Below are 24,916 nucleotides of genomic sequence, written 5' to 3' on the forward strand. Positions count from 1 at the left end.
TTTTTAATTCTGATAATGACAAACTGTGCATGCTTACATCATAGCTAGGGTTCTCTTTTCTTTGTATTAGGAGGGAGGATGGTATAGGTAGAGCCCACTACAGAATTATCCAGAAAAAAAAATTAGTAAATGAATTTTCCTCATATTACTCTCAAAGTGACCTTCCCATATTATAAGAGGTAAGTTCTCTCTTGAAAGAAAACAGACATGGCTAATTAATACTTCCCATATTAAAGTCAGAAAGTAAGATTGAGTGATGACAAAGAGTAGATACCAGAAGGACTGAAAGAAATGAATGGCTTCGCATTCCTAATTCTATCTGAGCTAATGCCCTAACAAATTAGATGGCTAGAGTATTTTAGTTTCTGTACACTTAAAATAAACATTTAGAAATTATTATAAATGGCATTATAGTTTGGATCCACTACATATAATAACTAAAGTATTTAAATTTACCTTAGAATAAAATAACAAACCTGGTATTACAAATTAATCAGTAATTAAATTTCCTAGAATCTCTTCTCATTTACCTGAAGGACTATTATCTATCTTGCTGATTAACACCTCTTAAGGCCAGGCTGACAACTCCAGATCATCCCTCTATCACTTTGCCATAAAAACTTGGGATCTACTATAACTTTTGATAGTGGCTTAAAAAACAACTTAGAAAGTGAAAATACTGCAAGACACAAAAAAGCAAGACACATCCATATGCCGCCTACAAGAGACTTACCTCAGACCTAAAGACACATGCAGATTGAAAGGGAAGGGATGAAAAAATATCAAGCAAATGGATGTAAAAAGAAAGGTAGATGTAAAAAGAAAGGTGACAATACTTATGTCAGACAAAATAGGCTTTAAAAACAAAGGCTGTGATGAGAAAAGAAAGACATAAAATGATAAAGGGAACAATACAAGAGGATATAACAATTACAAGTATCTATGCATGGGAGCACCTAAAGACATAGAGTCACTATTAACAGACACAAAAGAAACAACTTGACAGGAATACAATAACAGTAGGAGACTTAAACATCCCACTTATATCATAGATGGATCATCCAGACAGAAAATCAATAAGAAAAAAGTGCTTTTTAATGACACATTATACTAGATGGAACAGAGATAGATAGATAGATAGATAGATAGATAGATAGATAGATAGATAGATAGATAGATAATCTGCAGAACAATGCATCCCAAAAACCATGAATACATATTCTTTTCAAGTGCACACAGAACATCTCCCAGGATAAATTACATTAGCCCACAAAAAAAAAAAAAAAAAAAAAAAAAAAAAAAAAAAAAAAAAACACCTCAAGACATTCAAAAAGACTAAAATCATATCATGCATCTTTTCTGTCCACAACAGTATGAAACTAGAAATCAATCACAAGAAAAAGTCTGGGAAGAATACATGGAAGCTAAATAACATGCTACTAAACAATGAATGGGTCAACCAAGATTCAAAGAGGAAATCAAAAAATACATGATACAAATGAAAATGAAAACAGTCCATAATCTTTGAGATGAAGCAAAATATGTTCTAAGAGGGAAGTTTATAGCAATACAGGCCTACATCAAGAAATAAGAAAAATGGGCAGCCCAGTGGCTCAGTGGTTTAACGCCACCTTCAGTCCAGGGCCTGATCCTGGAGACTGGGGATTGAGTCCCACATCAGGCTCCCTGCATGCAGCCTGCTTCTCCATCTGCCTGTGTCTCTGCCTCTCTCTCTCTCATGAATAAATAAATAAAATCAAGAAAGGAAGGAAAGGAAGAAAGAAAGAAGAAAAAAATCTCAAATAACAACCTAAACTTAACACCTAAAGGAGCTAGAAAAGAAGAATAAACAAGCCCAAAGCCAGTAGAAAGAAAGAAATAATAAAGATTACAGCAGAAGCAAATACAATAGAAACTAAAACAGTAGAAAAGATCAATGAAACCAGGAGCTCATTCTTAGAAAAAATACACAAATCTGTAAACCTTCAGACAGACTCATTTTAAAAAAAAAATTAAAAAGCAGGGCTCAAATACTATCAGAAATGACAGAAGAAAAGTAACAACCAACATTATCAAAATACAAAAGATTTTAAGAGATATTATGAAAAATTGTATAGCAAACAAATTGGACAACCTAGAAGAAATGGATGGACTCCTAAAACATATAACCTTCCAAAACTGAATCAGAAAAAAATAGAACATCTGAATAGACTAAATACTAGCAATGAGGCTGAATCAGTAAGCAACAAACTCCCAATAAACAAAAGTCCAGGACCAGACGGCTTCACAGGTGAATTCTGTCTACCAAACATTTAAATAAAAGTGAATACCTATTTTTCTCAAACTATTCAAAAAAAAAAAAAAAAAAAACAGAAAAGGAATGAAAACTTCTAAATTCATTCCACAAGACCAGCATTATCCTGATAACAAAACAAGACAAAGATACTACCAAAAAAAAAAAAAAAAAAAAAAGGAAAAAAAAAAAACTGCAGGTCAATATCCCTCATAAAGACAGATGTAAAAATCCTCAACAAAATATTAGCAAACTGGGATCCCTGGGTGGCGCAGCGGTTTGGCGCCTGCCTTTGGCCCAGGGCGCGATCCTGGAGACCCGGGATCGAATCCCACATCGGGCTCCTGGTGCGTGGAGCCTGCTTCTCCCTCTGCCTGTGTCTCTGCCTCTCTCTCTTTCTCTCTGTGTGACTATCATAAATAAGTAAAAATTTAAAAAAAAAAAATATTAGCAAACTGAATTCAACAATTCATTAAAAAACCATTCAACACAACTAAATCAATTTCAGGGATGCAAGTAGGGTTCAATATTTGCAAATCAATCAACATGATACACCACATTAACAAGAGAAATGATAAAAACCATATGATCATCTCAATAGAAGCAGAAAAAGCATTTCACAAAGTACAGTATTCATTCATGATATAAAAAAACAACTCTGGACAAAGTAGATTTGGAGGGAAGATAATTCAACATAATAAAGGCCATATAGGGGAAATCCAAAGCTAGTACCATACTCAATGGTTACAAACTCAAAGCTTTTCCCTTAAGACCAAGAACAAGACAAGCATATTTACTCCTAGTATTTTTATTCAACAAAGTACTGGAAGTCCTAGCTGCAGCAATCAGACAAGAAAAATAAATAAAAGGCATCCAAATTGGGAAGGAAGAAGTAAAACTTTCACTATATTTGCAGATGACATAATACTATATATGAAAAAGTCTAAAGATTCCACCAAAAAAAACTACTAGAACTGATAAATGGAATAAGGTCATAGAATATAAACTAAATATACAGAAATCCATGCATGTCTATACACTAACAATAAAGGAGAAGAAAGAGAAATTAGGAAAACAATCCCATTTACAATTGTACCAAAAATAATAAAATACCTATGAATAAACTTAACCAAGGTGAAAGACCTGTATTCCAAAATCTATAAAATAATGATGAAAGAAACTGAAGAGATAAATTGAAAAATATTCCATGTTCATGGATTAGAACAAATGTTAAGATGTCCATACTACCCAAAGCAATCTACAGAATCAAAAACCCACCATATTTTTCACAGAACTAGAACAAACAATCCTAAAGTTTGTATGGAACCATGTATCACCTTGAATAGCCAAAGCAATCTTGAAAAAGAAGAACAAAGCTGAAGTTATCACAATCCTAGATTTCAAGATATATTACAAAGCTGTAATAATCAAAAAACAAAAAAACAGACCTATAGATCAATGGAACAGAGAGCCCAGAAATAATGTATGATTATATATGGTCGATTTGTCTACGACACAGGAGGCAAGAATATACAATAGAGGAAAAAAATTCTTCAACAAATGGTACTGAAAAAATGGACAGCTATATGCAAGAGAATGAACCTGGGCCACTTATTACACCATTCACAAAAAAGAATGTTAGTTGCCATTTATCACCACACTTTGCGCTGTTGTTTGTATCATAGGGAAATAGTTCCATATAGCAAAGAGGTAAAATAGCAAAGATCAAGATTACTGTAATTTGAGAAAAACAGAGGAGTATTTACACCTGACTCACTTCATCTGCTTACATTACTGGTATGTCCCTTCCAAACATTAATTAGAATTTGTAATCTAATATAGGTAGTGGAAAGACTTCACACTAAAAATAACAAGGTACAGACTCATTCATGGAGCCTATTTTGCAGTTACACAGCTATACAGAATAAGGAAAATGAACTCAGAAAACATCTCATATGTTCCACATCTAAAGAAAGGGGGGAACTAACCGAGATTTACTGAAAGTAGAGAATTCAGCTTAATGTTTTTGTGTTCTAATGGTTACAAAACAGAGAAAGCAACCACTTGAGAGACAAGCCTTAAATTCCATTCATAAATACTAACTGGATGGTAAAAAGAAAAAAAAGTTCCAGTGAAAAAAGAGATCAAAAGATGAACAGTTTCTATTAAAATCATATGAATAAAATAGAATTGGAATTGAGAGTTAATATCTTCAGAAGAAAATTAATATGCAAATAAATGAGGTGATAAGCAGGACACTAAAAAAGATCTCCAAGGACAAAAACAAAATTAGAGTAAATTTCCCATAGGAGATTATTGTTAACAGCTAATAACTTCTGAAATATGAGACTATGGCAAATAACAAGTATAGTAATACCTGGTCTTTGAATTAGCCCTTACAAGATACTTAAAGTCAGCCTGAAAAGATTATGAAAAGAAAGGCCTTGCAGATTCTTATTAATATGGTAAAGAACCATGATCTGGAGTAAAGTTACTCCCTTTCTCTCTCTCTCTCTCACACACACACAGACACAAACAAAGAAAAGAAAAAACTGAAACATAAAATACCCAAAGGATGTAGTCACAAAAACAAGAAATGCTATAAATGTATCAGTAAAAAAAGAAAAATATGAAGAATTATGATTTATAATGTTATTAATGTTTATAGAAAAGCCTTTAGTTTAGTGACAGAAGAGTTGCATATAGATAAAAGACATCTTCATTATTTAAAAATAAGACTATCAGTAGATCCTAAAGAAAATACTAACATATCAGTTCCTGCACCAAAATAAAAACAATTCTTTGGTCAGCCTCAGAAGTAGCAATTTTCTTTTAAAATAAATTTTGGCCTAAGTATTCCAATTTGTAGGTTTACAACATATTTTCTTTTTCCTTTTAGTAATTAACACAAACTCACATTTTGCCTTCATGTGGATCTTCTTCCCGGCCCTAAAGGGTAAGACATTAAGACAGTATTTTATGTAACTTAAAATATTAATCTGTTTTTATTAAAATTAATAAAAATCACATCTGCAAACATACCTCTACCCTGTTCCTCATATTTACTTGTGCATATACAAGGAAAGATGTATCAGTTCAAGATATCTTTCCAAAACTCTCTCCCTTTACCATTACACTCTTTTCCTCTTGTTGTGGTTACTGTAATTCAGGCCCTTTTCCTCCCTTTTCTCAAACTACTACCACAACCCAGTGAGTTTAATTACCCCTATGCCCTGTCCCACCCCATCATCTCACCACTCCAATCTGGACTTATCAGTTTCAAGTGCAACTTTGTCTTACAGTGAGAAACACCAAACAAAACTAAAAGAAACAAAACCAAACCTGTAATACCTCTCTGCTCCCTACAAATTCCTCCTTTGATAAAACCAAAATCCTTTATCATATCACTCAAGTCTACATTCCTATCTCCCATTACCAATTCTCTTTAGTTATCTATAACAATGGACACACATAACTACTGATGTGCTAAACTATATTCTCACACCACTGGCTTATTCTTTTTAACTTAGAATATTCTATTCCTGTTTGTTAACCTAAACTATCCAGACAGGATCTTCCTCAAATACTAGTCCTCAGTAAAACAGAGTCTCTTCTAAAACATAAACTTCTACTTTGAATAGAAAAGAAAACCCCCTTTTTTTTAAGCATCTTTTGAAGTTTACCTTACTCTGACATTCCTATTAGGTAAGATACACCGGTGTTACTCATCCCACTATAAAGGCTACAACCACCTTAAGATCTTAACCCTTCTTTGTTAACACCCAACCACCACTATAACCACTAGCACAATGCTGGACATATAATTTTCACTGAATATTTGTTGAACTGTACTCCTAGTACCCAGCAAAACTGGGTACCTGGCACCAGGTTTTCACTGAGTAATAAAGGAAAAAAGTAGAAAAATGGTCTGTCTATATACATGGATTTGCTTCTCTCCATTTGTTCCCTACCCATCAAATACCTGACAGAACTAAAATCAAATAACCACTGAATGTCTTAAGAAAAAAAAATTACACAAAAACAAAATGCATAATCACTGCCCAAAAGGAGTTAATCTCTATAGAACAGATTTACAACATAAATTTTATACAATAATTCTAATAAATTCAATACAATACAATAATTCTAATAAAATATAGAATTAACAAAGTGCTATAAAAACACAAGATGAAACTTAGCCCAAGAAAGACATAAATCCTCTGTGAAAACAGGAGCAACACCTGAGCTGAATTGATAAAGATGAATCAAATTTTACATGGCAATAGTCTAGCAGGGCAAGAGTTATCAGGAAAGTGTAGGCATAAAGAAATTCATTCAACAAACATTTGCTGAAGGCTTAATAATGCCAGACACTATACTATGCTGTGGATATACACATCATTGAATCAGAGACAAAAATCCTCACGGAGCTTACATTATAGATTTAAGGCATAAAAGTATAAATGTACTTGGAGAACAGTAATTAGAATTTCAGTGGGAGGGATCCCTGGGTGGCGCAGCGGTTTGGCGCCTGCCTTTGGCCCAGGGCGCGATCCTGGAGACCCGGGATCGAATCCCACATCGGGCTCCCGGTGCATGGAGCCTGCTTCTCCCTCTGCCTGTGTCTCTGCCTCTCTCTCTCTCTCTGTGACTATCATAAATAAATAAAAATTTAAAAAAAACTAAAAAAAAAAAAAAAAGAATTTCAGTGGGAAAATCCTTAAATCCAACTACCAACCTAATGTCTGATATCTAGAAAACCTCCAAATGGCTTTTCAAGCTACAAGGAATCACTATGCTCCAATGAAAATCATTATGAAAACTTATTTTAACTATTAGGGTAAAAACTGTTTATTAATTCTAACTTGGAACTATTCCACTATTAATTGAAAGTGCTTATATTCCTTTTAGCAGCCACATAATATTGTTCATTCATGCTGACTTGTTAACTTCTTTTTTTTTTTTTTTCCTTTTATTGATGTTAGATCATGAGCCCTTATCTTAAATTGGGATTTTTTTTTTCCTGTACTCATTGGGTAACTTTCACTTATCCTTCTTAAAGTTTATCTTATTAAGTTTGACCCAGAATCCCAAGAGCTGGAGAAAAGTTAAACTATACTAAATCCTTCAAATAGTCAGGAAAAAATCGGGCCGGGGGATGATAGCAGGGAGGAAAAACTCCGACATAAAAAAGTTTTAACTAAGAAATTTGTAGTAAAACCAAAACAGTAAGGTTCTTCTGTCTGAACACTTCTGTCCTATATAAAATAAATTACTCTCCCTACTGTAAAATACCAAATACTAACCTAGAAATTAGGAGTTCTAATCCCAGCTCTTCCACCAAGTTACTATGTGCAGGCAATGCATCATACCATTTCCTCAACTGCCCTCCACTTTTCCTCATATGCTCTACTTCTACTTATCAAGATCTATTAATCAAGAGAATTAATAACAAAGAAAAATATTCTCCACTGCTATCTTCCTGGAAAATAATCAAAGCACAGAATATTACCAAGTTCCTGACATAATTTAAAAACAGTAGCTCCAAGGGTTATAAAAAGGAAACCATTCCATCATACTAAACAAATCCAAAAAGAAAGGATGAATTCCAAAATTGTAATATATTTGATAGGATTCAGTAATACTGGGTATTATCACTGAAATGCAAATGCTGCTTGAAAGCAGACCTGCTATCAAAAAACCACACAATTATCTATACTGTGTGAAAGACTACTGATATGTATTATGTGGTGACAATGAAAGTGGGAATACTGGAAATGTAGAAACATAATAATAAATGTGTAGTACAACTAAGTTTTTCCAAGGTTACTAGAAAATTGTACATATATTTGGGAGATAACAAATCTGAAAGCAAACACGTGCAACCCTATTTGATTGATTCCATGATCATTTTTTCATAGCCTCACTTACGAGGAAGACCACTAAAAGATACAAAGAAGGACAAATGTTCATCTTTTTTTTTAATTCTTAGAAACTCATAAAAACTTTCTGAAAATTGACAGTTAAAGATTCAAACACGCTAGCTTAGTTATGCTCTTTACTTCAGTAAATTAGTAATGTTTACTACAGTAAATATATTTTAATGAAAAATTCCTCATACTTAGGAAATTGAGGTTTTTCATTCAACAAAGTTTCATTTCTAACTTTGCCTGATTATGGTGAAGTTCCAAAAATATACATAATATTTAAAATTCTAAGAGTGAGAGGAAAAGAACAAAACTTACCACCTCTTCCACCAGGTCTTCAACAATAAGGCCCTGTTCATCTGTTCTTAGATTTGTAACCCACATCCATCCATCTTCTAATTCATTGTGAACAATAAACATATCTCCTTTTAGGAAACTGAAAACAGCAATTATGAACTTATTAAAATTTAACTAAAATTTTAAACATGGAAATTTGAGTAATCATGTGCCATAGTACAGAGATAATATGATGCAAGAAAATGCAAGAAATTAAAGTCAAATACCCTGGATTTTTTATCCTGTTTTTGGTATCATCTATACATAAAATTCTGAAGATACTTATTCTGAATCTTATTTCTTCATATGTAAAACGGATTTAATAATGGTATCTGCACTATCTACATTATTGGATTACTCTTAAATTCAAATTATAATTTTTGTAAACAGTAATTATATATGTATTACAGGCTTTAGGGAATAACTCCAAGAAGACTGAGCTTAAAAATTTAAGCTTCCATGTAATTAACTCTTTCAGATGTGGGCTAGATATAAAATTATAATATAATTAACTCATTACACATACACAAGATACAGTTACTTTAGAAAAAATTTAAGTAAGCACAATTAGCCTTATCAGCAATTGTTTATGAGAACTAACATTTTTCTCATAAAAAACAGTAAGGTTTATTTAATTCAATTAGATAGCCATGATACAACATAGCACTTGTTCTCTGAAAGTTGTATCAAAGGATAGGAGAATGCATGCATTTTTTTCTGTTATCAATTTCTGAGTGGGGGGATGCATACACAAACTAGTTTCTTTTTCTTGTAATCTATATGTTTTCAAACTCCACAAAAATCACAGGAAGAATAAGTTTTATATTGATGCCCTCTATCAACACCAGTAATTCACTGAACTTTTCATTTTAGGCCTGAATGTATGCCTCTCATTGTTTAAGGTTTTAAGATTGATTGGTTGCTGCTATTCACCCTATATCTGTATCAGTATCTATTGCAGGTTTCTTAATCAATTTTCCTTCCAGTCTAAATTTTCACAAACCAAAGTTCCATTTAGCAAATCTCCTCTCATACTTCTAAAAACTGTTTTTCTCCAGAAAAATCACAAACTTCAGTGTGGACAAGTTTAAGACTAGAAAACTTTAGATGAATACTGTATCAATGAGCATGTAATACTGCATCTCATCTTGATTCTACAACTCTTCTTAACAGTGACCAATATTTCACTGATTGGCAGCAGACATAACTACTTAACCAAATAAATTATTCCTTTCTAGAACCAATCTCCTAAATAACTACATTAAAGAACAGAATTATGAGTAAAAGGAGAATACATATGGACAAAAATACAGAAGACAAATGTGAAGTGACAAGTTTCATTTCTTGGTCAAAAACAGTCTTAAGAGAATTCTGTGGTTTCTAGAACATGAAATATATGGTACAAAAATGAAAAAAATTTAATAAAATGATTACTAACACAAACAATATAAACATAAGATTCTTTTTTATTTTGCATTTTCCCCAAAAAAGGTTAAGATGCCTTATTAAATCTCATTAATCTTCAGATATTTTTACCTAAAAGAAAAAAAAAAACTTCAGATACATACAAATTTTTTAGGACTCATACATTCCCGTGTATTTCTATGATCAAATTAAAATTTATACATTCTAATTCTTATTTAAATTTTCTTCTTCTTAGACCAGTAGTTGTCAGTTCTGAAGGTCTCTCAGGAACCTTTATATACCTAAAAACTGATACTCTGATAGGCTTTTATTTACAGTGAATTGTATCTATTGATATTTACCATATTAGAATTTAAAATGTTCTTAAATGTTTACTAATTTCTTAAAAAATAATATACCTCATCACACATAACATAAAGAATATGAAAAATTATTTTTTACAAGTTTAGTGTGAATAATATTGTTTTACATTTTTGTAAATCTCAACATCTGGCTTAACTGCAAACTGCTAGATTCTTCTCCTTCTACATCCAATCTACTGTTTTACATTTTTTTGTTCAAAGCATATGAAAAAAAATCTGGATAGCCAAAATTATGTAGTTGTGAAAGGAATGAGTATTTCAATAGCCTCTCAGATAACTACAGATATTCTATGATATTACACCAAAAACTCAACAATTGGTACTTGGAAGGTTAGTTGTAACATGGAATCTACACCAATGAACTTTCCGTACCCCATTTCAGTAACATCTATTTACCCATAGACCTTTACCGAGGCATAATTCTTTAACAGCGTGCATTGATCATTTAAAAAATACTGATTCACTGAGCTGATCATCCAGATGTAAAGACATTTTACACAATCAAAACATCACATTCTTTAGCATCTCTACCAATCTCATCAGAAAAATCAGGAAGTATGTGGGAAGCTATCAAACTCCTGATAGCAGATATAGGATTTCCAAAATTCTCATTTTTGCTTGCAAGCTCAAATTTTGTCATCGGCAACAAACATCACCAGTTATTCTCCCTAATGTAACATAATAGATTTACTCTTAAAAAAAAAAAAAAAAAAAGACAGATACTCTAGACAGAATAACCATAGTTTGCCTGTCATTCTCTTAAGTACAAAGGGTGTGCACAAAGGCAGAAGCTAGCTCAGTTCTCAACTCACTGCTTTCCTCAAGACAAGGACCTGGGGTACGCAATGAAGATACTTTGTGTGTACTTTACATTTCGTCACACTGAAGATTAAAAACGTATTCACCACACAGAATATTCAAAGAGTTTAGATTTTGGCAGGAAAAAAAAACCACCTTTTTACAGTCTCATCAAGAAAAATATGAAAATATGAGGGGAAACTGGTTGGTACTATTTACCTCCAAGTGTGTGGCTGTAAAGAACACTGTATACTTTGGTGCCACTGCACTGCCTTGATTTGTGCTAAGGCACTAACAATTTTACTGCTTGATATTTTGTCCCATCAGTGTAAATGGCACAGTGAAAAAGGCAAATTATATGGTAGTCTTATTAAGAATAGTTTTGCTCTCATGAATTCTCTAAATGGATCTCAAGGATCTCCAAGGTTACATGGATCACACTTTGAGAACTGCTGTCCTAGATGATACACTGGGAATTTACAAGTTATTCAAAATTCCTGAATTGGTAGCTCACCACTGTTCTTCTTTATTGTATACATTTCATTCCTTCTTTCTTTCACTGGCTTTTCCTGATTAGATCACAAATAAAGGTATGCCAATAAAAACTAAATGAGAAGTTGTTACTTCATGCACAATCACATAAAAATGGAATCTTTATTCTGAGATTCCAGATAGTTGAATCTTTGTTTTTTAAAATATCCTATTTCCAGAAATTTCAGTAACCTCCCCCCAGTTACTGTTTTTTAAATGCTGCTGTTGACTTCAGTGAGAAGCTGTACACTTAGAATCAGTAAACATTTTACCAGTAAGAAAATTTTCTATTGCAAGGTTAAATAGCTTATAGAAAGGAACTGATAATTTCATAATTAATCAAACACCAGATTATATAAAAATAATAAAAACAAGTTATATATATCAAATTATATAAAAATAATTTTTAAAAATTATTATGTTCTGTAGTTCAATGCCATACTTAAACTATTCACTCATCATGTAAACAGAAGTTCAGTCATCATTTAGGTACAAATTACATTTGAAACATAAATGCCACATATTAATAAAAATTAAACTAAAGAATATAACAATTATCTTTACTTTGTCAGAGACAGTCTAATAAAAACTGAATTTATTTCACCTGCCATCTTCACTGTGGCCACTCTGATCCAAATCCATTCTCTGAACAAATAAGCCAAACACAGGAGTACAGAAACAATGAACTCCATATTTAAGGCACTTTCACCTTGTTGCATGCTATTTCCTCAAATTCTAAAACCTTCCTAGTCCAAGAGTAGCAAGTTTTCAAAGTCTGTCAAATGCCTAATTCAAATGCCTACAGATGAGACTATGTTATAAAATACCTTATTTCATCAGTGTCTGGAACCTTTGTATAAGGTAGAATGGCTCGGACACGCCTTCTATCTTCTACTGGCTAGGAATCATAAAAAAATAAATTTTACAAAAGATAAACTCTTTATGTCAAAGTCAAATCAGGTATGTTCACATCAAGTTAAAACCAACAAAAATCCACATTATGAACACCATAGGATCCTTCAAATTATTCTTTAGTAAGGTTCTAAATACTCAAAGCCTAGAAATACTTGTCTTGTTTCTGTTTTTTCTTTAAAGAAATTCTTTTAATGGTATAACCAATGTTTTTATCAAGTAGTATGAACAACCACTTGATTTTAAATGAACTATGTGGAACACATAAATTAACCTTTCTCTAATGATGTATAGGCATTTCAGAATCTTGCAGCAACTTCAGGATTACCTATGCTATTAGTCATTACTCTTCATTCACTTAAAAATATTTGTTAAGGTATCACCATATGATATTGTAAAAAAAAAAAAAGGCAACTTAAATAGAAAATTACAGAAAAAAATTTTTTTAAGAGGGAATCGGTTTTGCTCACAGTACAACCAGAATTAAAATTTAAAACAACAAATATATTTTGAAATGTAATAACACCATAAGAAACTGAACAAGAGCTAACCTCATTAGTAAAGTGAAATAATAAATTTTTGAAAATTATTTTATTAAAGTTTTACTTGCCTCTGGTGGTGCAACTGGATAAAGCAATTTTTCTCCTTTAAGCAAACAGGAAACATGACTGTAATAACCTATTAGGTCTGACAATGAAGAAAAACGTCTTCCACCAATGTAGTAATCTCCACACATAGCAATAATCCTATTTGTACAGGAAAAGACATACAGTATAACAAAAACCTATAGAGCCAATTTTGAAGACCAATTTCTAAAGAAATTATAAATCCCTAATTTTCATACTGTTTTCCTTTAACTATATCTTTGCATTACAATAATACCATTTATTAATATCTACGTCAATGCAAATTTACCTGAGGTTATTTCTTCAAAAAAAATGTGTATTTATGTGATATGAAATACATTATGTGACTACAAACCAAACCCCATTACATAACTCACTGCAATATTTATAAATCTATCCTCATATACCTCTGCTCACTTTTCATATTTAAGGCTGAATAGCAATTTTAGTAAGTTTTCTCTGGCTAAGAGTAGCTCACAGATCTCAAAATACTTAGAGGATTATAATTTTACATTCTATGTGTGGTATAAAATGCTCTTAAAATTTATTTTAAGATCTGAAAGTCAAGGGTATACAAACATTTTATCAGTTAACATAGGCAGCATATGATTTTTTCAATGTCTCCCATAAAAATGAAATTAAAGACAATAACATAGGGACATGTATTTATATAGACTTTGATATCTGTACTTGAAAAAATGCATACCTTTGACATGAATGTTTATAAAGAATTTCAGAACAGCAAAGCAAAATGAATTAAAGAAAAAGCACACATCTTGACTCTTAAATACTATTTCCTATAATTTATTACTTTGTAGTCTAAAAATATACATTTCATTTCTGCTTTACCGTTCAAAGTTTCTTCATAGCTCTTTATACTTTAAAAGTGATAATTATTTTTGAGATTGGCACAGTAATGCCCAATGTTTTTAAACCAAAAAAGTAAACATTCAATTATCTACTCTATATCACCTGATTAAGTCACTTAATTGAAAACAAATCACTTTCCCCATCATTTAAATATGAGTGAATCATTCACCTTTATTAAGGCAGATATATTCAAGAACAGCAAAGTAAACTATATTATCTAGCCTCATATTAGAAATAAATACTTACCTAAAATGGTTGACAACACTTGTCTGGCTAAGAAATGAAAGCACAAAGGACCCTGGCCTCCGATCACTCTCTCTTATAAGGTAACTGCCGGACTTCCCTGCCTGCCTTAGGCGTTCTTCTGCTATAGTTCTATCAAGTTTTCCATGATACCACCTACAGGGAAAAAAATTGACATTAGAATACAAACAGCAAACATAAAATTACTATTGGTAGTTGAAAACTTACCACTAGAGGTTTTAAATACCTAAATGTAACTTAAACATTTACCCTTTACTCTGCGTTGGTTATTCCAATTTTAACTCAATTGTTTCTAACTTCTCCCTCTCTCAAAAATTCATTTACTCAGTTTCTAATTTGTTCTATAAGCTCAGGGCTAATCATCTCACATATAAACTTCTTCCATGTCTGTCCATCTGTCTCCCTCCAGGATTGTCTACCTCATGAAGATATAAACACTTATAACAGTCAAATCTTTATTTAGAAAAATTAGAATATGATAGACAATGGAAACAATTACCATCTCTCTACATACTAAGGAACCTAAGTATATACCTATCACTTGACATAACAAGCAAAATACATGGTACCTGAAAGAAAATAAAACTATTCCATTTCAGTGTCTGTGCTCTAGAATGGGAAAATAGAATGACACTGTTGAAAGACTACTGTTCTAATTTCCTATTTTGACATGAAGCTGATTATTTCTACTACTCCATAACCACACATATGACCTTAATTCCTCACATGTATTTAACAAACATGTAGGAAATAAATAATACCTTTGTTCCTTTAACTTTCCTATTCTGAAATTAAATATATTCTACCTACCATGCTACTAGATAATCTGCTTAAATGACTGGCTATAAATCTAGCATCACCCACGCTACCAATTTATGCCTATAAGAGACTCATGGATTGATATAAACAGAAGCATAATTAGAATTAGGGATCCCTGGGTGGCGCAGTGGTTTAGCGCCTGCCTTTGGCTCAGGGCGCGATCCCGGAGACCCGGGATCGAATCCCACACGTCAGGCTCCTGGTGCATGGAGCCTGCTTCTCCCTCTGCCTATGTCTCTTCCCCTCTCTCTCTCTCTCTCTGTGTGTGTGTGTGACTATCGTAAATAAAAAATAAAAATTTAAAAAAAGAAATGTATTGGAATTTTCACATGGCCATGGTAATAGTTCTACAAAATAATTATGAAATATTTTTACACCTTCCATATGTTAGTCATCCAAAGTCATCTTGATACTTGTAGTCTCTTTTGAAACACTCAGGAAAACAATAAAACATTCATATTGTACTGATATATTTAATATCTAAAGAGAAGTCAATAGTCAAAACTATTACAGTCCTATTTTTGTAGGCTTGTTGTAAGGAAGGCTAACTATTCTAGACTCATTAGTTTATTTAAAAAAAAAAAAGCTTAAAACTTATCAAAAGAATTTTCAATTTTCTTTTAAAAAAACCAACCCATTTATTTGAAGTCTATGCAAAAGACAAATAAAATAATGAAAAACTTAATCATGAAGCTAGTTTTAACTGAATAGGAAGAACATAATTATAAATTGTATTAGAGAAAGGAGGCAAAGAATAATCAACACTGCATTCTTCTAAAATTCTAATCTCAGTTCAATCATATATTTGAGGCTACTGACAAGTAAATTCAACTTTCAAGAGCTTTTTTTTTTTTTTAATCTAAAAGGAAAAGTTTAGACTAATGATGATTAAAAGTTCCTTGAAGAGCTAAAATTTAACCATATATGATCACGACAAAATTTATTTAGAGGGCACCTGAGTGGCTCAGTCAGGTAAGTGTCTGCCTTCAACACAGGTAAGTGATCTCAGGGTCCCGGGATCAAGCCCCACATCAGGCTCCCTGCTCACCAGGGGAGTCTGTTTCTCCCTCTTCCTTTGCCCCTACCCCCGCTTGTGATCCCCCCTCTCTCTCAAATAAATAAAAAATAAAAATAAAGAGATTTTAAAAGTCACCATTCAAAAAAATTTATTTAGAAGTTTATTTTGTCATGAAAATACATGGGACATGTCCTTAGAACATGAAATTGGTACATTATTACCTAAAGCAATGAAGCTATCCCACGGGGCAGATTTACACACTGAAAAGACAAAAATTAAAAACAATTATAAGCAGAGCACCTGGGTGGCTCAGTTAGTTAAGAGGCTGCCTTCCTTCTGTTCAGGTCATGATCCCACCGTCCTGGGATGGAGCCACATCAGGCTCTCTGCTCAGCAGGGAAGTCTGCTTCTCCCTCTCTCTCTGCCCCTTCCCCCAATTGTGCTATCACTCACTCACTCTCTTTCAAAAGAAAATCCTTAAAAAAAAAAATTATAGGGCAGACCGGGTGGCTCAGCGGTTTAGTGCTGCCTTCAGCCCAGGGTGTGATCCTGGAGACCCGGGATCGAGTCCCACATCAGGCTCCCGTCATGGAGCCTGCTTCTCCCTCTGCCGTCTCTCTCTCTCTCTAATAAATAAATAAATAATCTTAAAAAAAACAATTATAAGCAAAACTCCTATTTTTATATAGCTTATATTTGTTAAAATTTCTGTTGTTTTGCCCAAAATGTCTAGATTAAAACATTTTAATCTCCATCTTGTAAACCCACCATGAGGTGATACAAAAGGCTTGAGGTGTTACACAATTACTAATTCATAAAAATACTTGACTAAAAACTTTTACTACTATATAAAAGTATATTTGTGATTTTGTTTTTAACTCTATGTACTTTCTGTAAGATTCTGGCATTAACACAGGTATTCAGTTTAAGACAAACAGTATCTTAAACAATTTTGTTTCTTGAATACTAATAATTCCCTTTATGCCAAAAGCTCAGGAAGCTTCAAATACATGATGCAAAATATGTCAATTCATTATTATTTTTTTAAATTGTTAAATAAACAAACTAAAGAGAATCAGACCTGTAAATACAGAGAACTAATGGTTGCCAAAGCAGAGAGGAGTGGGGGGATGGGCAAAATGGGTGAAAGGAGGTGGAAAATACAGGCTTTGGGTTTGAAATGAGTAAGTCATGAGAACAAAAGGCACACTATAATTAATATAGTCAATAATATTGTGGGATCCCTGGGTGGCGCAGCGGTTTAGCGCCTGCCTTTGGCCCAGGGCGTGATCCTGGAGACCCGGGATAGAATCCCACATCGGGCTCCCAGTGCATGGGAGCCTGCTTCTCCCTCTGCCTATGTCTCTGCCTCTCTCTCTCTTTCTGTGTGACTATCATAAATAAATTTAAAAAAATTAAAAAAAATATTGTAATAGCCATCTATGATGATAGATGGTAGCTATACTTAAGATGAACACAACATACTGTGTAATTGTCAAGTCACTAAGTTGTATACTTGAAACTAATATGTGTGTCAACTACAGTAAAAAAAAGTCATTGATTATGGTTATAAATAGAAAATAAGTTATCCAGTAATAGCCTGGATGAGCATATATGTAGTTGAGTTGGATACTCTAAGTGTTGAAATTCCATTGTTAAAATCCACTGGCTGTTCTACAAAAAACAAACCAACAAAACTGAATTGTCTTAATCAAAACTCATACTTTCTTGAATTATCTTTATTGTTTATTTGAAATTAAGGTAAATCATACAAGAATATTTTAAATGTACCTGCACAGCTATTTTAAAGCTATTATTGAAGAATAAAAAGCACTTCAAAAAAGCGGTTACAACATGCAATCTTTTTCCCATTTAAAAACTTGGAAATAAAAAAAAAGCAGTATCATGCTAGGTAAAATAATAATTTTATTATAAATGCATATAGTATCACAATATGTAGGTAAAACAAATATTTTATAAATAGATCACAATTCCAATGTGATATGATTTGATTAAAGTACTTCAGCTTTATAGAACCTAAGCTCTACATCCACAGAGCACTGGTCCTTCGGTCTTTAAAACAATGTCTCTCAACACCGTTTTTTAACCCATGAACTTTTTGATAAACATAAAATTTCACCTACCAGGAAATCCAGAATACTTAAGCTGTCACATTCTCACAGAGAAGCATTATAGATTCTATTTAACCCCGAGTCAAAAAAAAATGCTATCTACTTTCATTTTCTGAAATTTGTAATAAAATTCATTTTATATAAAAAACGTGTATGAGGATCCCTGGGTGGCTCAGCGGTTTGGCGCCTGCCTTCAGCCTGGGACGTGATCCTGGAGTCCCAGGATCGAGTCCCACATAGGGCTCCCTGCATGGGGCCTGCTTCTCCCTCTACCTGGGTCTCTGCATCTCTCTCTCTCTCTCTCTCTCTCTCTCTCTCTCTCTCTCATGAATAAATAAATAAAATACTTTTTAAAAAATGTGTAATATGGCTTTCCAAAACATACCCCCATACCAAAGATGTGAACCCCCTAGAGGATATGTGCCCCTAGTGGATATTGGTTTAAGATCCATTTTACAAAAATGCTACACTTTCTGACTATACACAGTTACAGCAGAAATATTACAAGGAAATAAAAAAAAATCTATTTAATCATTCCCACTATTTCTTAACAATCTTTACAATCAAAGTCTTATTATATCTTGATAAGGGTAGTTTCACTGGTGATTGTTTTCAAATAAGTTTTAAAAATGTGAATCTGGAATATCTCTAAGGAACGCAGAATAACTAACTGGTATTGTATTGGAGTATAAGGATATTCTGAGTGGAACACGAGATTACCGAATATATATGGGCACCACTACCTAATGTAAATTTGTTACTCTACTTACTACATTTATGGCAAATTTTAATCACAGAATATACCTGGCACATAGTAATATTAATTTTAAAAGCATTTGTTGAGGGATGCCTGAGTGGCTCAGTGGTTAAGCGTCTGCCTTTGACTCAGGTCATGATCCCGGGATCCTGGGATTAAGTTCTGCATCAGGTTCCCCACAGGGAGGCTGCTTCTCCCTCTGCCTATGTCTCTGCCTCTATCTCTGTGTCTCTTATGAATAAATAACTAAAATATTTTAAAAATAAATTAAGAAAAGCATTTGTTGAATGAAGGAAGAAGTGTCAAATCATAAACCATAATGTTGGGGAAATAATTTTTTTTTCTTCAATGTTCATAATAAGTTAAGTCCTGATCTTTGAAGACTGCCAGCTAGGTCTAAAATGAATATGAAAATAATTTAGACCAAGGGAGCCCAAAGAGAGATGGCTACACTGACACCTCCTAAACATGTTCAGAAGAGACTAAACCAACTGGAAAGATAAAGACTTACCAGAAACCTCCATGATTCTGGTCAAGCCTCTACATTTTGTTACTTATTACTATCAGTTATGAAATATGGAAAACAATTTTCATCTAACCTCAGAATAAATTACAGATTTGTCCTAAACTCCTTCAAAGAAAAATATAAAAATGAAAAACTACTACCTAGGCTATAATTGCATAATGGTTAAGTAAAGACTCTGGAGCCACCCTGCTCCTGATTGAATTGTAGCTCTGCCACCAGACTGTACAAGTGTGGGCAAATGACTTAATTTCTGAGCCTCAGTTTTCTCCTCTATAAAAGGCATATAATAACAACATCTACCTCATAGTAGGTTGGCTTGATATTAGATGAAATAATACATATAAAATTATATATATACATATAAAAGACTATACGACTGATTAATACAATTTCATCAGTGAAAATCCCAAATTTTATGACTCTGGCATAATGGATAATTAATTTGTAGATCACATAAGCTCCAGTTATCTTCCTATTTTCCAGTCTTGTTTCACCTTCCAGCTAATTTGGGGAAGAGAACACAATGTCTCTGCAAAAGTCTTATTTTTAAGAGAAAATTTCTTCTCCCAAAATTCCTTTTCTGAACATTACAGATCATACACGTTAAGTGGCACTGGAGATGCCACTGTATTCATAAACTAGAAATTCTTCCATTTCTCCTGGCAACTCCAGGAGAAAACCTGCAGATAGCCCCATTCTTTCTCCAGTGGATATATTCTCTGGAGGGATGACAAAGAAAATATGCATTTGAGATACTGTGATTTAAACTTTGCTAATGTAGCATTTTAATAATAAAGTATCTAATGTCCTCCTATTTAAAAGTACCTCTCTCTTTTTCTCTTTCTTTTAAGGAGGTAGGGAAAAGAAAACAGTGGGAAATTTAATAAGTAATATATTTTTCTCGGCTAGCTTTGTAAATTTTTGTTGAGAAATCTTTTCCCCAGTTTTTATTTAAATTCCAGTTAGTTAACATACAGTGTAATATTAGTTTCAGGTATACAATATAGCGATCTAAGACCTCCATACATCACCTGGTGCTCAGCACAAGTGCCTTCCTTCATCTCCACCACCTATTTCAGCCATCCCACCCATCCCCTGGCTCACCTCCCCTCTGACAACCATCAGTTTGTTCTCTATAATTAAGTCTGTTTCTTGGTTTTTCTTTTTCTCCCCTACATTCCTTTGTTTTGTTTTTTAAAGTTGAGAAATCTTACAGGCAGATACAGAGCTGATTTCATCAGAAACTACATAATCAGTTTATCTAAGATAACATGCCATACAAGATGATACTATATATTTCAAGAGTCAACAATAAAAGAGACAAGTTGGACACGTTGCAGGAACCAATTTACTTTAAAACTTGGAATCACCTGAATTGTTTTTATAAACTTATGTTGTGTATCAGTAGAGGACATTTGATGGGCCTTATAGGAGCTTTTGTGCTCTTTAGTTTGTCTTTCTTAATCAGGAAAAATAATACAGAAACCTATGCAATGAGAAAACCAGCTGGTGTGAATAAAGAAAGACACTTCAAACTATACAATTACTTGATACTAACTTGACATTCCTCTATGGAAACTGTCTACTACAGTAGAAAATAATTAAAACAGTGTCACCATCAACATACTTCCTTCTAAAAAGCAAACTACATTCAAGTTCCCAGTTCACTTTTACTTTCCACAATGCTCTTCCTCTTAATTATGTCACTGACAGACACCAACGTCCTTCCTGAAAATTGTATCTGCATGTATCCTATTGCAAGAAATCCCTTCTGTCACCTAGTCACCTGGGATACTGTGTGCCTGATCATACTACAAACTCCTAAAGTGTTTCTGTAATTCTCAAAGATGCTAATCAGATTTTCTTACATGCTTGTCCTTTTTTAAATTGAACTGGTTATTTCAAGATGGTATGATATATTTTTAAAAAATTGCTAAAACTAGTATTCATCTCTTAAAGCCCCCATTTTTCCTTTCAACAGACTTCTTACAGTCACTAAGTCTGGGCCGATGATTAAGAATAACAAACTGACTTTTTAAAGTGAATGAAAAGTAAAGAAATCATGCTTTACACTGAGAGACTTTACTTGGTCCTTTTTTTCATATTACTATGCATAGACATTAAAATTTAGTCACTAATAAATTCATTTGAAAAACCACTGGACTAATAAGCATAAGGCCCCTCAAATGCCTTCTACCCTTGTCCAACTACATCACTTAAAACTTGAGAAAAAATGCTTATGTATACAGTAGGTATATGTAATACTTATGTGCATATATGTTAGGTACCTTGAGTATATTTGTGCATTGAGGCAAATATCCTGTGTATATTTAGTTATATGTTTCAGATCTAATTAGCTCAAATCAAGAGTAGAAAATCTATTTCCTTTTATTCATAAAAGTACATAGTTACAGAGTCCAAAAGAGTTAATTCCTGAGAGTACTTCTAAAGAAAAGCACTGCCATGTGATCTACCCACCAACAATTTAGTCTGCTAAAAGACTAATATATGAAGATGGGGACCAACACACAATGCTTACACAGGCAAAAGTTTATTTATATTAAAAGGCACTCAACCAAGATAGCCTCATTCTCATCACCCTTAACTCCCATTACCCTAGGTAACAGTGAAGAGCAGAAAAAGCCACACCCTCCCCAAAAACGTTATGCACCAATCATATATGAGAGAGAGAGAAGGAGGAGGAGGAGGAGGAGGAGGAGGAGGAGGAGGAGGAGGAGGAGGAGGAGGAGAAGAAGAAGAAGAAGAAGAAGAAGAAGAAGAAGAAGAAGAAGAAGAAGAAGAAGAAGAAGAAGAAGAAGAAGAAAAGAGAGAGGAGAGGAGAGGAGAGGAGAGGAGAGGAGAGGAGAGGAGAGGAGAGGAGAGGAGAGGAGAGGAGAGGAGAGGAGAGGAGAGGAGAGGAGAGGAGAGGAGAGGAGAGGAGAGGAGAGGAGAGGAGAGGAGAGGAGAGGAGAGGAGAGGAGAGGAGAGGAGAGGAGAGGAGAGGAGAGGAGAGGAGAGGAGAAAGGAGGGAGGGAGGGAGGGAGGGAAGGAAGGAGAGAGGGAAATGAGGAAAGAGGAAGAAACGAAAGAGGAAGAAACGAAAAAGCACAATATCTACTAGCAGGAAGCTAGTTATCAATTCCTACCTCTATGGTCAATCACTTCTATCTGTGTAATTTCATTCCTCAAAAACTACCAATTCTTAGAACCTTAACAATTACAGTGTCATAAAAGTAACTGAGCACATGAAAAACAGGAGGAAATGACTTGTAGCCACCTTGCTGCAACAGAGTTGTAAATCACCTGTATGTAAAAAGAAACAGTTTCTTTAGTTTCATAATGTTCATTCTAAAACTTTGAAGGAAATAGTGATTCAGTGGCTATCTATTACAACCAAAATATTTCTTAACCTGTATTTTAAAATATATCTTTAAAACACTGAATCTGAAGGTTAAAAGCAAACTTAGTCTAACATTGCCTTTTAACTTAGTCCATCTCCAACAAACAATGGCCAACCATGGTGCTACATAGGAAACAAGTTAATGCTAATGAACACCATGACACAGAAATTTATGATCTAGTGGAGAATATAGACAAAACAAGCAACTGCAATCTGGTCCAGTAAGTATCAGAATATGAGGGCATAGAGAAAAGCATCAGTCTTAGGATTTTAGAATACACTTCCTAAAAACACGGATGGCTAAACAAAACTTAAAAGATGAATAGCAAATGATTCAGAGAAAGCAAGGGACTGAGAAAGTGAGAAAGTTTCATTAGGCAGAGGGAAAAGTATAGGCAAAGAAAAGTTTACATACAGATATAAAAACATAAGAATACTTCAAACTTTCAAAATATTGCTTACACATCAAATTCTTAGCAGAAAGAAATGTAAAGAATATATGCTTTAAAATTAGACTAGACTTACAACCTTACTTGCTGAACTTCTTTCAGTTCCTCAAACGGAAATATACCTCAAAGAACATTTTAAAAGTTCAAGATATTCAGTTCTATTCTCTAATCAGGTCCCAGACATAACCCTGGGGAGTTGGGGGGGGGGGGGCATTATACCATATCTCAAAATTCTCCACAATGTGCCCATTTATTCCCCTATAAACCCCTATATCTTGACCAAATTACATTTATTCATTCAACAAGTACTTTTTAAGCACCTACTATGTTTTAGGCACTCCCTCTCTGTGCTTTCTCAAGGTCTCTTTCCTACATAACTTTTTAAATAAATAAAGGTGGAAAGATTAAGCACTTTAGCCAAAGGCCATCCTAAAATTAAAGCATTTCCTGTAAGGTTTTTTATTCTTTCTCAGTTTTCTGTTCTCTATTATTCTTACTCACAGAATATTATTACTAATAATAATTAGTAATAATATTATTCAGTATCAGCTCAAACTATAACCTTCATGAGAATAATTTTCCAACTTCTTTTCACTAAACCTGACTTTCTTCCTATGTATCAGGCCTAAATTAACAAGTACCTGCTAAGAATCTTCAACTTAAGGGTGAATATAGCCAAATCTAAAAAATTGGCAATTACCCCTACTAACACACACCCATTCTTCCTCTTTACTTCTCTATGCTGTTAATGACATCAGCATCCTTCCTAACCTTCAAACTACCAACTTTGATTCTTTCCTATCTCTCTAGCCATAATACTAGTGCCAACTTGTATACCGCCTCTCCAACATCACTAGCATTACAACAGACAAATTATTCTCAAGTTTTCCATTCCCTCCTCCATTACTCTGGTTTAAGCCCTCTTCTCACATTGTTTCAACCCTTCCTACAACTGTGGAAAGATTCACTTTCCCAACAGGCTTTTCCTAAACCATGGGCTCAAACACTTTACTCTAATAACTCAAGTCTACAAATAGCTATGCATTACCAAATACCAGGTATAAACTATTCATTAATTCACTTAGCATTCAAAGGCCACCACAAAAGGCTCCAGTCTTTGAGAAAGAGAGGTACAGAATTTAGAGAAAAGAAAGACAAAAAACCAAAAAGGTTTAAATTTTAAATTATGTTTGTCATTATCAAACTTAACATTTGTCTCTTCCTCATCTAGAAATGAGAATAAGCTATCCGTTGACTTTTAAAAATTTTTCCACAACTATATTTTACATTTCTTTAAGTGCATTATGAAACCAAAAGGCCCTGAATCGTATGACCATGGTAACTGTCTAAAGAAAGAATTGTTTAGCATGGCCAGAACAGTGAGTGATACCTTACAGGGTGTTTGTTAAAGGCAGGAGAGCCATAGCACAAGCTAATAATTATTCCTTATATTGATTTTAAATTTATACCC

The 24,916-nt window shown here is 33.4% G+C and overlaps 1 protein-coding gene across 1 annotated transcript in view; it reads right to left on the minus strand.

Moving 5' to 3' along the window:
- Window positions 1–24,916, minus strand: part of RASA1 (RAS p21 protein activator 1) — a 108,302-nt gene that overhangs the window by 40,173 nt on the left and 43,213 nt on the right. The window contains exons 2-6 of the mRNA XM_038532397.1: window positions 14,327–14,479; window positions 13,195–13,330; window positions 12,500–12,570; window positions 8,539–8,656; window positions 5,211–5,242 (exon numbers count right to left, since the gene is read on the minus strand). Of these exons, the coding sequence (XP_038388325.1) occupies window positions 5,211–5,242; window positions 8,539–8,656; window positions 12,500–12,570; window positions 13,195–13,330; window positions 14,327–14,479 (510 nt within the window). The remainder of the gene's footprint in view (window positions 1–5,210; window positions 5,243–8,538; window positions 8,657–12,499; window positions 12,571–13,194; window positions 13,331–14,326; window positions 14,480–24,916) is intronic.

The sequence above is a fragment of the Canis lupus genome, chromosome 3 (genome assembly GCF_011100685.1).
Source record: "Canis lupus familiaris isolate Mischka breed German Shepherd chromosome 3, alternate assembly UU_Cfam_GSD_1.0, whole genome shotgun sequence".
NCBI lineage: Eukaryota > Metazoa > Chordata > Mammalia > Carnivora > Canidae > Canis > Canis lupus.